The sequence below is a fragment of the Anomalospiza imberbis genome, chromosome 2 (genome assembly GCF_031753505.1).
Source record: "Anomalospiza imberbis isolate Cuckoo-Finch-1a 21T00152 chromosome 2, ASM3175350v1, whole genome shotgun sequence".
Taxonomy (NCBI): Eukaryota; Metazoa; Chordata; class Aves; order Passeriformes; family Viduidae; genus Anomalospiza; species Anomalospiza imberbis.
In genome coordinates, this window is record NC_089682.1 from 8,011,271 (window position 1) to 8,025,152 (window position 13,882).

The following is a 13,882-nucleotide window of genomic DNA, read 5'->3' on the forward strand; positions in this document are numbered from 1 at the left end:
CTAACAGCAGCAAAGTTAAACTGCATCAGAATTTCCCACTTGCTTTTTCATCAACAAAGTCTGAGCTTGTACCACTGAAATCAATGGGAACTTTTTTACAGACTAAATCAGAAGAGATGGAAAGAAGGGAGGGAAACAATTAAAAATCCTGTATTTCTAAGTTACAGTTCTTATAAAGAGCCTAATCAGATTCCTGTGCATGTAAGTCAGTATTTTCTTCATTAGTGCAGCTAGTTGGCCATAAAATGAGTACACTGCATTTATTCATGCATCTAGAGTGAAAAAAATTAAAATATTTCATACATTTGGAAAAAAATTTGAAATGGGCAGAGAAGAACTTAGAATACTTAAGCCAATAACTTATATCACAACATCATCCAGAGAGTATTTATCATTCTATCCCTTACAGATCCTTAAGTTATTAATTTATATAATCAGAACAAATATTTCTTTCATCTGAATTGAAAAAAAACCTCTCAACTAATAAAAAAAAAAAACCATAATCAAAAAACCAGCAAAGGTTAGGTATAAATGTATCTTAGTGATTTTAGGAGTAAAAAAATTCCCAGCCAACAATCATCATCCACCCCCAGCTCAAAGGTTCATCTTACTGTGGCTGAAGCAGCCCACAAACTTCACATGGCTCACAGCTGCAGCAATACTGCCCTTTCTACCTGGATGGGTGATTGCTATTGTTATTATTATTAAACTGATTCACACTTATCAGGTTGAAAAATGTTTCCTTTAATATTTAACTTTCCTGGAAAGATATGTGTAAGAGGAGAGGTTTTTTAAAGTCTGCATTTCATACAAAACAAATAGGACCTCTCCTTCTTTTTATAAAACTTGGAGGAGTTTGAGTGTTTATTGTGTTTATTTCAGAAATTTCTTTGTAATCGCAAGGTAAGAATTTATGATTTAACACTTGACTGAATCATGACACAAAACACCCAGGATTTATAGTTTCCCCACACAGTCCCCTTTGGTAACCAGTACACAACACATCAATCTTCAGCTGTTTACAGACCTCCCCTCTCCCTCCCTTCAGCAGTGCCATTGATCTGTGAGACAGAAGTATGATAAAGTTCTCAATGCTTTGTGTTTATCCCCGAATCCCACTGGATGCTCTGCTGCCCATGGCTCCCCTTCCCCTCTTTAACAGTGACCTCAAAGGATGATGAGTGCTTCTCATCTGGATGTCCCTCAAATGTCCTGCACTTCCTGAGTCATTAGGAAGGGACTGGCCAGCCTGGTGTCCAGCAGAGCCCACTGCTCCTTGACAGCCCCACGAACTGCATCAAAGGCACTTTTGAGGCACCAATCTATAATCTGGTTCTCCTTTACCCTGGATTTCAGTAACATCAGCAAATACGGGGGCAGGGAGGATCCTGCCCCTCTGCTGAGCCCTGTGAGGATCACCTGGAGTGCTGTGTCCAGCTCTGGGCTCCTCAGGACAGCACAGACACGGAGCTGGAGTGGGTCCAGTGCAGGGTGCAAAGATGATGGAGGGACTGGAGCATCTCAGTGAGGAAAGGCTGAGGGAGCTGGGCCTGTCCAGCCTCGAGAAGAGAGGGCAGAGAGGGGCCCTCATCCCTGTCTGCCAGTGTCTGCAGGGAGGGCCAGGGGACGGACCAGGCTCTGCTCCATGGGGCGGTGGGACAAGAGGCAACAGGCAGATTGACGCACAGAAGTTCCACCTGAACATGAGGAGGAATTGCTTCACTGTGCAGTGACCGAGCACTGGGACAGACTGCGCAGAGAGCTTCTGGAGTCTCCCTCACTGGAGATATTCCAGAACGGCCTGGACACGGTCCTGGGCCATGTGCTCTGGGATGGCCCCGCTTCACCAGGGAGGTGGGACCAGATGGCGCACTGTGGTCCCTTCCAGGCTGACCCAGCCCGGGATCCCGCGGTCCCGTGGCACAAGGGCAGCGCATCCCCACGTGTCCGTGTGTCCGTGTGTCCCTGCCCGTGTCCGAGTGTCCCTGTCCCCTGTCCCGCTGCCCCCGCCCCGCCCGCTCTTCCCGGAAAGGTTCCCCGTTCGCTTCCGGTTCCGTGCCCCATCATGGCGGCGGCCCCTGCGCCCGGCGGGCTCTGAGCGCTGCGGAGCCGCCCCGCTCCCGCCGCCCCTTCCCCGCTCCGTCCGTGCGGGGCGAGCCGGGCGCGGTGCCGGCGCCGCCGGGAGCCGTTCCCGGGCTGCCGCGCGGCTCCTGCCCGGGGCCGAGGCGCCGCCGCCGCCATGGCGCCGGTGCAGCTGGAGAGCGCCCAGCTGGTGCCGGCCGGCCCCGCGTCAGCCCCGGCCCCGCCGGCCCCCGGCGCCGTGACAGCCGCCGCCAGCCCCGGCTACCGCCTCAGCACCCTCATCGAGTTCCTCCTGCACCGCACCTACGCCGAGCTCACCGTGCTGGCCGACCTGTGAGTGCCGCGGATCTCTCCTGCCCGGCTGGCCGTGCCGCCTCGCAGCATCCCGGGAGGATGCGGCGGCCTCGCCAGGGATCTGTCCCGGAGCTCATCCGGGGCTGGAGTGGGGGGAGGTGGTCGCGATTTCCCGTTCATAAAGTGGTTTGGTTTTGAAGGAACCATAAAGATCACCCGGTTCCAGCCCCCTGCCATGGGCAGGGACACCTTCCCCTAGACCAGGTTGTTTGCAGCCCCATCCAAGCTGGCCCTGAACACTGCCAGGGATGGGGCATCCACAGCTTCTTTGGGCAACCTGTGCCAGTGCCTCACCAGCCGAACAGGGAAGAATTTTTTCCTGATACCTAACCTAAACTTACTCTTCTTCCATTTGAACCCGGTCCCCGTTGTCCTACTCTCATAAATACCCTTGTCCATCCTCCCACCCGAGCAGATGCCTGTGGCAGGTCGGTTGGTTTCTGCATCAGGCTGTGTCCAGGGGCACAGCAAAAGCTGCTGAGAGATCTGTCCTAAACAGAGAAAATTATTCTTGAGAACTGAGAGGAGCTGCAGATTGGCTGCTTAAATGCTTAACTTTGCCCCCAAATTATTGCCAAAAAACCCCAACTGGAGTGCTGGTACTGATAGCAGAATATATGAAACTGGAATGTCTGAAACGGAGATATTTTCAGATGCTGCAACTCCTTGACTTATCTCTGTGGTTTTAAAAACACCATTTGATTATTTTTGGGAAATAAGTTATTTACATTTACTTAATGATTTGCTGTGCTGACATTGTTGCGTTTGAAGTGGCAAAACAAAGGGATGTTTTTGGGCCAAGAAAAACTTTCCTGAAAGCATTTGGACTCTGAATAAACCTGTTTCCCTCTTACTTTGTTTAACCATAGAGGTTCTTGTGGGGAAGATGTGTGTTTCAAGAAGTGACATACAGAACAAATGGGAAAAGATAGGTATGGCTCTTGTACATGTCTGGTAAGGGTGCAAACAGAAGTTTGCCTGACATGAGTTAAAGAAGGTTCAAACTCTGGAAGGGACAAGGAATTTTAGAGTTTTAGTTCTCTGTGGAAAAAACTTCCAAAATATCAGTCAAGAAGTCATTCCTGTATGTTTATGGCATGTGTAGAGTAATTGATCTCAGCAGCCTTCATCAAACTCTTCAGTTAGTTTGACCAGTTCCACTTTGCCTGGTACAGAGCAGTGATCCGTGACCCATGGTGCTATTTTTTATATACTTTGTAGTTGTGTAGAAGTTCCTGCAACTGAAGGTGTCTAGCAAAATTTCTAGCTGTCTGGAATGTAATATATATATGATATATAATACATCTTCTTTTTTCCCCCCTCTTTCATATAGATTACCAAGAAAGACTGATATGGAAAGGTGAGTTGTGATAAGAGAATCTGTAATACATGTTACAATGTAGAACTTGTTTAGGATGTTAATATTGATATACTGTTGTTTAAATAAAATCTTTTTCACCTAAGTTTAGATTTTACTCAGGAAATTAAGCTTTGTCTGTCTTGCTGTGCCTTCACAGTTTCAAGATTTTTTTTCAGCATCAGCGACAATATTGGGTTTTGTTGGTGTTTGTGGTTTTTTGGGCTTTTTTTGTTGCTGTTATAGTAGGTGAACTCTGTTAAGGGTATTTTTCTCTTCATGAATCTTGAAGCAATTAATTGACAGTAAAGCTGATGTGAAAGGGAACTTTAGAATTTAAATAGATTCTAGTTAGTGTGATAAAGAAATATTTTGTTCAGAAGAAACAGTCCAACATTGACAACAAGGTAAAAACATCTTTTCTGCATTTTTCCATGTTACCTGGTCTTTCTTATCATGAACACTGTTTTGTGCTCCTGTTCTATGTGGTTTTGAAGTGTGAAAATTATTAGAGAGCCAAATGTAAGAGACCAGAACAGCATCCTGCTAAGATGAAAAAAATCCATTTACTTTTCTGTTTCTCTTAATAAATATAATGAAACTTGTCAGAATATTGTTCCCATTATTTGTGTTGATATGTTAATTGACTTAAATTTCTTTAGAGAGAGACAGGAGCTATGATATTTCTAAGAATAAAGAATTCTGTGTACCAGGGTGATCATTAATTGTTATCTCAAACCTTCCAAAACTCTCATAACATGTGGAATTAATCCCATTTTCATGGAATCATAACCTGGAATGATTACTTGTACCCCTTTTCATTCTGCATAGTGTTTTATTAAGAGATACAGTGTGGGTTTTGATTTGGTTTAGTTTGGGTTTTAAATTATCACAGTATTTACTGAAGAAATTACTTCTGACCTGGGTCCAGAGCTCCCTTGTATTCATGGGCAGGCTTTTCTCATCTAGATATTTAGCATTTCTAGGTAAAGTTGGATTCTACTTTGTTGGGCACATGGGTGTGGGGCAAATAAAAATCCTAATGGATTAGAGAAAAGAAAAAAAAAAAAAACAACCTTCAATGTACAAAGAATGTCCTATGACTGAAATGGTCTTGAAATTAAATGTTCACATCCTTGTTAGCTTTGACTTAGAACTCCTCTTGCTCTGGGAGGAGCTCATCTGAAGGAATGTGGCTTAATTATCTGTATTTTCTGTAGCTTTGAGACTGATGGATTCTGTAGTTGGGCTTCAAGCTCTGTTTCTTGGAGCTAGAGCCTGGTCACATGAAACATATACTTTGGTGAAGATGTGATGGTGTTATCCTCTAATAAAGTTCACATAAAATATAACTGCTGTACTACAATGCCTATTTAAAAGATGCTGGGGTAAGAAAAACTGATGAGAAATTATTCATCATAGTATAATATAGTGCTTTTTTTTCAGAGTCATTTATTAGTTATCAGTTGTAGGAATAAATAACTCTTACATGAAAGTGGTTGGATTAAAAAAACATTAGTACTGTGGTGGAAAATTACTAGTGCTGGGTTTCAGGGAAAATCCAGGGGCTTTCTTCTTGGTTATGGAGACTGAGTTTTGCACAGTATTGTTGTCTTTTTCTGGTGACCTACTTCAGTCTTTGGCCACATCACTATGTTTGTTTGTTTTCTCACGTCTAGCTAGTTTTTCACTGGTTTAGTTTGTAGCTGTTGTACCTTGGCCTTTTGCTCTTCTGAAAAGTATCTGGTTCCATCTTCCCTACAATACCCCTTTAGATACTTGAAGATGTCAGTAGGATCTTGCTACAGTCTTTTCTTCTTAAGCAGGAGCAAATTCAGCTTCCCCAGCCCATCCTTGTATTCCACGTGTTTCCTGCAAATGTAAATCCATCTTCTGATCTCCCCTTGATCACAGAGCAGTTCATGCTATAGAAGGCAATTTGTTGATCAGGGATGGTTTGCCCTTGGCCAATTTCTGATTATTGTTTCCAGACTAATTTTATGCTTGGTATTTAGCGGGACATAGCTTAGAGAAAGATGTGCCCTATGAAATTTTTTCTTAACTGAACTTAGGCCAAGTGACCTATAGGTCCCAAGATCCTCCTTTGCCTTGCTGAAGAAGGACAGGGTGTTTGCCTTTTTGCTGTCATCAAGACCTTTGATCACTGTGGGTTTTGAAAATGATAGAGAGCAACTTTACAGTGGCATGGATCGGCTCCCTAAGAGTCTTTGGATGCAACCCATCTACCCCAATGGACTTTTTTATGTCAAGCTTGTTTAAGTGGTCCTTAACTTGATTTAATTCTACTGTAGCTAATGCTTTACTCCCCAGACTCAGCCATTAGACTGAAGGATCTTAAACCTGAGATCCAAATTTAGCAGTGAAGACCAAGGGTACAAAATGCACTGAGCAACATGGTTGTTAGAAAGATTTTTAATTTTTGTTTCTTGTTCTTCTTTCCTGAAGTTTTATCTACCTTGGATATTTATTTTTTGTGTAGCCCAGCTTGAGGTCATGTACTTGCAATGAAAGGCAATGTAGCAAATTCGAAGGCCTTTATGTTTTATTAGTGAAGTAGATTCCCAATGCAGTTGTCATTCAGGGGTGCTGGAGGTGGTTCTGGAAGCAGGGTTGTGTCAAATCAAAGTAACAAGTCTTCTCTAACTTCATTTAAGTGGTATTAATGGAACAGTTGCCAGAATACTCTGTCTAGATTTGTCAATCATTTTCATTATTAAATCGTTGTGCTTTTTGGGAGCTGTTTTTTTTATTTATTTTCAGTCACAGAACGTCAGTTTGAATTTTTCCTGCTATTGTGCTTCTTTCACCATAGATGTTTGACCTAACTACTGGATTTTACCATCTTCTATGTGGAGCTCGTCTGAGAGATTAGATTGCTGGCTTTCTAAAGTCTCACTATGCTCATCTTTCAAATCTCATAAAGTTTTCCTGAATCTTTCAAAATTCTCAACATCTTGTTTTCATGGTGTGGTTACTGTTAGAGCAGTGTGTATGTATAGCAGCTTGTCCACCACTTGAAATCTTAATATCAGGCTGGATGCCATTCCAAAACACGTGCGCTAGAACACAGAGACGTTACTGGCTTAATGCCCAAGTTCTTGGATGAGGTTCACAGTATGTAATGGAAGAAACAGGACCAGATGGTATTAGTTGTGCTCTGGCCTTACATGTTCATCTGCTACAAGCAGATAATGCTTGCACAAAAGAGTTAACCTCATTACAACCAGCCCTCTCAGCAGAATCAGGCTCTTTTTGTGTTATGAGTTTGTGTTTTACAGATTGGGATCAGAAGGAGATGCAACTTCTGTTTGGTAGAGGCCAATATCTTATGCACTAATTAATGTTCTTTTTGTCCAAACGCTTCTGTTACTTCAGAAAACCCTATCAGGAAAACAGCTTAGGTTTGGGGTTTTTTCCAAGCTAAATAGAACACCATGGTGAAAATAGTAAATTGAACACATAGAAAGGGAGAAAAACCTCTGTAGACTGTTGATGAAGTGGTATTTGAGAGTGTATGGTATTACAGATCTACACAGTAGATCTCTGTCTCGTCTGATGCATCTCCAATGTAGATCTGTAATAAAGCATGAAAATTGGCCTGCGCCCCTATTGCATTCTCTTTTATAAAGCATAGCTCTGGAGACATGCAGACATAAACTCCTTCATTTTGACTGTCTTGTACAAAAATGGTGGGAGGAATACTACGAGTCAGTAAGTTCTTACCTTAATTTCTTTGCAAGGAAGGAATGGAAAGCAGAGCTAAAGGATGGGGTTTTTTTGGTCTTCCCCACCAACCTATTTCCATATTGTAGCATACCGTGTAAAGATATTGTAAAAATGCTAGAATAATATTTTGTTTAGTATCTTATTTATTTATTTATTTATTTATTTATCTATTTGTAGTGAATATAAGTGTATTGTTACTGTCAGGTCCTGTAATCCTTGGGTATGTTGCCTACTTTAAACTTAAGCCTCAGGGAAATCCTATAAAAGGTGTAAAGATAATTTAGTTGAGCTGACTGTGGAATTGTTTCTCTTACAGCCAGTGATTAATTCCTATGAATATGCTTTTTGTTTCCCCAGACAGTCATGATTTGTTAGAATCCATGTATGTTGTTAGGTATTCGAAACAGAGACTTTTTCCCCTGTGCTCTTAATCAAACAAGCCACATATTACTGATGCCTGCATTAACACAATTGGAAGTTATCATTACAGCTCTTTTTTTTAAATTGGTACAAAGTTAAATTACAGCTTTATTATATATCTGAACACTAGCTTAATGTGCCATTTATTTTTTTTTCCAGAAAAATAGAGATAGTGCAGTTTGCAAGTCGCACTCGTCAGCTGTTTGTTCGTTTGTTAGCCTTGGTCAAGTGGGCTAATAATGCTGGGAAGGTGGAAAAGTGTGCGGTGAGTTAGACACAGTCTGGCATGAAACAGGCTCTGAGGGATATGGATATTGCTGCACCCTGACTTCTTACTACAGAAATTTAAAAAAAATTCTTGTTTAGAAATTGTATAATCTTGCTTTTTAACAGTTCATGTTCCCAAAACCTCATCAGTGGCACAGAATAAAAGGCTTGTCTGCACATAATGTCAGGAGTGACTTGGGTTAAGATAACAGGACATGGAAGAAGGTGATCTGAGTGTGTTAGTTCTTACTATCACTTTCATCCTGATCTTGGATAAATAAGAATAGAGTCCAGAATGTTGCAGAAAAACAAGCCCCTGCTGATTACAAACAAGTATGGTTGCATTCCAGTAGCAATCAGCAGATAAAGAGCTGTGTGCTGTACAGATCCCCCACAGCAGCAGGAAAGGCATGTAGATTTAAAGTGTCCTTGCATGTGAATGTAAGCAGTGGCCACAGTATTCATTCTTTCTTTGTTTTGTAAATGCAGTTACTTGAATTGGAGGTGACAGATAAACTGAATATAAAGAGCCATTGATTTGTGCACTTTTTGATTTTCCTTTTTTTTTTTTTTTAACTCCTTGTCATCTACAGATGATATCAAGTTTCCTAGATCAGCAAGCCATCCTGTTTGTGGACACTGCTGATCGTCTGGCATCGCTGGCTCGAGATGCTTTGGTTCATGCTCGGCTGCCCAGCTTTGCCATCCCATATGCAATTGATGTTCTGACAACTGGATCCTACCCTCGGCTGCCCACCTGCATTAGGGTAAGTAACTGCCATGTGTGGGGGATTGTGGGAATCCCCTGTACAGCATCAAATGCACAGTAATCAAACTAATTGTCTGTGTGCAGATGGAGCTGTAGCTCAATACAGGCCTAATGCCAAATCTCTGCAGTGTCAGTTTCTCAGGCAGAACACTTCCTGTTTGAACAAGTTATGCTTTCCCAGTAAAGCATTCCCTCCATTTATTTAGTTCCACCAAATTTAGTGATTTTATTCAGTGGTCAGTCTCAGGTAAAATGTAATCAGCTGGAAAGCAAATATGAGTGTAAGATATAAAACTTCACTGGGCAATGGCCTGTAGCATTTATATTTTCAGACTTCTAGTCTGGCTGGTTTTCACAGTTGCTGCTATGAATCTGTTATATGTGTTTGGGATAGGTAGACTTGCTTGTGTTTATTGTAACAGGATAAAATAATCCCTCCTGACCCAATAACAAAGAGTGAGAAGCAAACCACACTTCATCAGCTAAACCAGATCCTTCGCCATCGACTTGTGACTACAGATCTCCCTCCACAGCTGGCAAATCTTACAGTAGGTAAGAACTGCAATTATTTTTTTGAAGGATACATTATTGCAGGCTGATACAAAACTGCTGTTTTAATGCTAAGCACAGCTAAATGATAGCTTGATTGAGACCATTAGGGATGCTTCATCTATTAAGACTGGATCCTGTCTCTTTATGATATCAAAATATGTGGGTTTTTTTTCCCCTATTTGAAAAATGAGAGCACTGATAAAATTGCTGAAATATTATTTATTTTCAAGAAGAAATCCTTTGCAGGTAATGCCAAAATCTTTTAGACATTGTCTTGCTCTTTCAGCAAATGTTTTGTGAAACAGTCTTTGAGCTACTTCATCTTAATTTGATTTTAAAATTAGTTGAACTGTTAGGTCGTTCTGCAGAAATTCTATGAACTTGAGTTTAAACAAGTCACTCAATCGTGCTTTTTTAAGCTGTTTTGTTATTCATGTTCAGGCACAGAATTTGTTCGTATTTATGCATGCCTTTTGTTCAGTGGCTCACCACAGTGCAGATCTCTTAAACTGTTTTGGGATCTGTTTTTATTTAGCCCAAACATTAAGACAACCTTTTGTACAGGAAGAATGACTATAAACTGGACTAGGTTATTGCAGATTCACAGAGAATGGGGTGGGAATGGACCTAGTCCATGCTTTTAACCAAGACAAGGTTAGCCATTTGTAAACCGTTCCCTACAGACCTACATCAAAGATGTTCCTGAAGAATCCTAGTGCTAGTTTTCTCTAGTCCCTGTGTGAGTGCTTGCAGTATCAGTATTAGAGGTATTTTTGTCTAACAGAAGTATATATGAATGATATATGAATAATATGCCTAAGCTCTCGAGAGTTTTCAGTTAGCTAAACATTTCAATTACTATTATTTTCTGGTTTGGTGAGCATGGTTTTCAAGAGCATGTCTGAGGTGCTCTTGAAAAAGAAATTTCCTGAGTTAAATGGTTAATTTTTTTTTTGCAGGAATATTGTTAAATGTCTTTAATTGTAAAGGTATATAACATAGTTTGTTAAATGATTGAGAAGGTTGACCTGCATGTCAGAATAAGGACTTGTACTTACTTGTTTGCTCTGCCTCTCATTCTTTTTATGACCTTGCTTGCATAGTTTTAAAGTCCTTGCTCCCAATTTCTGAAACAAATAGCAGTGTTCACAGATGTGAGGATGTACATGTCAATTAGATAAATAATGTGCATAAACTTTGCTTGTTGTGTATATATAAATTCTGCAAAGGATTATCTTCCTCACATGAAAATGGATTTTAAATATTCTAATATTAAAAAAATGCTTTGCAGTGAGATGTGTTTTCAGGGCTGGATTTCAGCCTGGGCTGAGATCCATGTTCTGAATGTCATTTGAGTATTGCTGAAAGCATTCATTGTTGATAGTAGCAAAGAATAGGAATATTTCAGCCAGATGTTTTGTTTGTCAGGCTGGTAGTCAGCTCAGTGTTACTCTGTATTACAGAAGCACAAGTGTTAACAAGTTAATCAGATTTAACAAGTTAGCTTCAGGACAGTTTGTACATCTTTCTTTGCTGCTTATTGACATTGGGTCTGGTGCAGACTGTAAAATGTTCCCAGGTGCATGGAAACATAAGCAACAGAGCAGAAATGATAGGGAAGTAATCCATTATGAGTGCCAGGAGCTACCACACTGTTATTTTTTAGGCATCTTAGGAGGCCGAGTGAAATAAAACATTCTTGTCTTCCTTAGCCAATGGCCGTGTGAAGTTCCGAGTTGAGGGTGAGTTTGAGGCCACCTTGACAGTGATGGGTGATGACCCTGACATCCCCTGGCGCCTTCTCAAGCTGGAAATTTTGGTTGAAGACAAGGAAACTGGTGGTAAAGAAAATAATCAAACCTTTACACTTTGTTTTTAACATGATATTCCTCTATGACACTGTATAAGTCTTGTTTATGCTGGGTTTTCTGCATATCACCACTTAAGAGAATGAAGTTATGTGTACTTGTCCTGTTTTGACCTTGCTTTATAGGCTTTTAATACCTTAACAAAGCTATACAGTGACAGTGTAGTAAAATGACTGACATTTCCAGAGTAAACCAAGAATTTTGTTGTTTTGTTATATTATCTGGAGTGGAAATTGCCCAGTACAGTTGAATCTCTTTTATTTTTAATTTATCAATTTAATGAATTATTTCAAATACCTACTTTCCTGATGGCTAATGTGGGTTATTTTTCATTTGCTAAAGATGGTCGAGCCTTGGTTCACAGCATGCAGATCAACTTCATCCATCAGTTGGTCCAGTCCCGGCTGTTTGCTGATGAAAAGCCCCTTCAGGACATGTACAACTGCCTGCGTATCCTTCTGAAAGGGGCTTCTGAATCAGGTGTCTGGTGTAGCCTTGCTCTTAGTAGCCAGAAGTCAGGAAAGATGGATTCCCTGCTAAGCCTGGGGGAAATGTCTGAACACGAAGTTATGGTGGCCTTGAAGTAAATTACGGCCTTGGAAGCAGTAATTCTCAGGTGCATGTCAAATTAAATTCTACACACTAAATCAGCAAAGGTGAAGGTGAGGTATTCAAGGCAGCAGGTTGTGTGGTAAGTCAGTGCAGCAGCAGCAGCTAATTTTGGAGATGAAATACAGAGCTGACTTGGAAGTTCTGGGAGCTGGCAGTTCTTGCTACCAAGAACAGCAGTGAAGTGCAGTTGATGAGGATGTGTTAGCTCTGTTGTATCTGTGGGAATAATGAGAGGAGATATAGGATGTGCAGTGATTTTCCACTTGGAAAGGGCAAATTGCTTGACAGTGTGAAATGGATTTCAGTGAAAGTCTTTCTGCAAAAAGAGTCATGATTTTTTTAGGGTCACCATGGGAGACGGGGTTAGTGGTAACTAGAGGGTGAGTGGAATTTCTTTGTTAGTAATCATCTTTTCAGGAAAAGATGATGACAGCCAGAAATCTGTAAAACTGGGCTGTGATTCTCTTGTCTATCAACCTGTCCTAGGCTAGAGTTTAGAAAACCACAAAAATAAACCCCTTTGAGAAATATTTGGTGCTGTTTATATGTCTTTATCTCTGGATTAGTACATTAGTGTGTTTTCAGACAGCATCTTGTGTGACTTAGATGACAAAAGGGTTCATACAGTATGAAACAGGTTTGTGTAGTACACAGACTTCCTGGACATTTTATATTTCCTTAGCTCCGTGCATTAGACTCCTTCTGCCTGGCTCTTCAGCTGGAAGTCTTGCATTCCCAAACACTAATGCTGATCCGAGAGCGTTGGGGTGACCTTGTGCAAGTGGAGCGGTACCATGCAGGGAAATGTCTCTCACTCTCTGTTTGGAAGTAAGTTCATTTCAAAAGGACTGTTAGCAAACAATACATTAAATAACAGGAGGGACTGTATTTACCAAGCTTGAGCCATAATTTTCAGAATTTTGCTTTCTTTTTTGATGTGAGACTCCTAAATTCTTGTAATTAAGTACTTATATGTGTTACGTGATTTGCACATTAATGTACAGAAGAGCAGTGGATGCAGTTATAAATGAGTTTGTATTTACACAGATATCTAAAACTTGATTAGATCTCTGGCAGACTTCTACTGTATTTATTGCTTGACTTGCACTAGATAAAATTTTAAAAAGCAATCCAAGAACACTTCTGATTGTGTTGAATTTGCGGTCATCTAGAATTCTTCATGTAGTTATAGTTTATCATCAGTTCTCCTTTAAAATGTCATCTAAAACAAATGCTTTTTTCAGTTCAGCTGACATAATGTTGTTTTTAACCAGAGCACACAGTCAAGGTTTAGCTACTGAAAAACATATTTTCTGTTCTTCCAGTTGCATGGTTTAATTATTCTATCTATTTTAAGTCAACAGGTACTTGGCAGGAAAACAGGGACTGCATCTGTCCATAAGGTCACTATAAAAATTGATGAAACTGACGTCTCAAAACCCTTACAAATATCTCATGAGCCTCCACTGCCAGCCTGTGATTCCAAACTGATGGAAAGAGCCATGAAGGTAAAGGTTTGCTTTGCAGGAGGCATCTAATTTTGTGACTTGAAAACTCGAGTGCTTTACCCTGTCAGTTTGTTCAACTTTGACTATTTAAGGAGCTATTTCTAAGATTTCTAGTAAGCAGTTGCTGTAGGTTGTGTAATGTTTATGTGAGGACCTCAAATTGTTGTTACAAATTATTGGCCTTGACTTAATCTTAAAAATTTCAGCTACTTCACAGTGCATTATACCACTTGTGAGATGGAATGGTGAGGCTGGGGGGAAACAACAGCATTATATCAGTTTTTATTAGGGTTTGGTTTGAAATGCTTTATAGAGACACAGTTCTTCCCTTTCCTGTCTTGGAGCT

The 13,882-nt window shown here is 40.8% G+C and overlaps 1 protein-coding gene across 1 annotated transcript in view; it reads left to right on the top strand.

Annotated features, from left to right (window-relative positions):
• Positions 1-2,052: 2,052 nt before the first annotated feature.
• Positions 2,053-13,882, top strand: part of MED14 (mediator complex subunit 14) — a 34,573-nt gene continuing 22,743 nt past the window's right edge. The window contains exons 1-9 of the mRNA XM_068179738.1: positions 2,053-2,415; positions 3,770-3,796; positions 8,120-8,225; positions 8,821-8,994; positions 9,419-9,548; positions 11,261-11,389; positions 11,759-11,866; positions 12,724-12,856; positions 13,386-13,536. Coding sequence (XP_068035839.1) covers positions 2,240-2,415; positions 3,770-3,796; positions 8,120-8,225; positions 8,821-8,994; positions 9,419-9,548; positions 11,261-11,389; positions 11,759-11,866; positions 12,724-12,856; positions 13,386-13,536 — 1,134 coding nt within the window. The 5' untranslated portion in view covers positions 2,053-2,239. The remainder of the gene's footprint in view (positions 2,416-3,769; positions 3,797-8,119; positions 8,226-8,820; positions 8,995-9,418; positions 9,549-11,260; positions 11,390-11,758; positions 11,867-12,723; positions 12,857-13,385; positions 13,537-13,882) is intronic.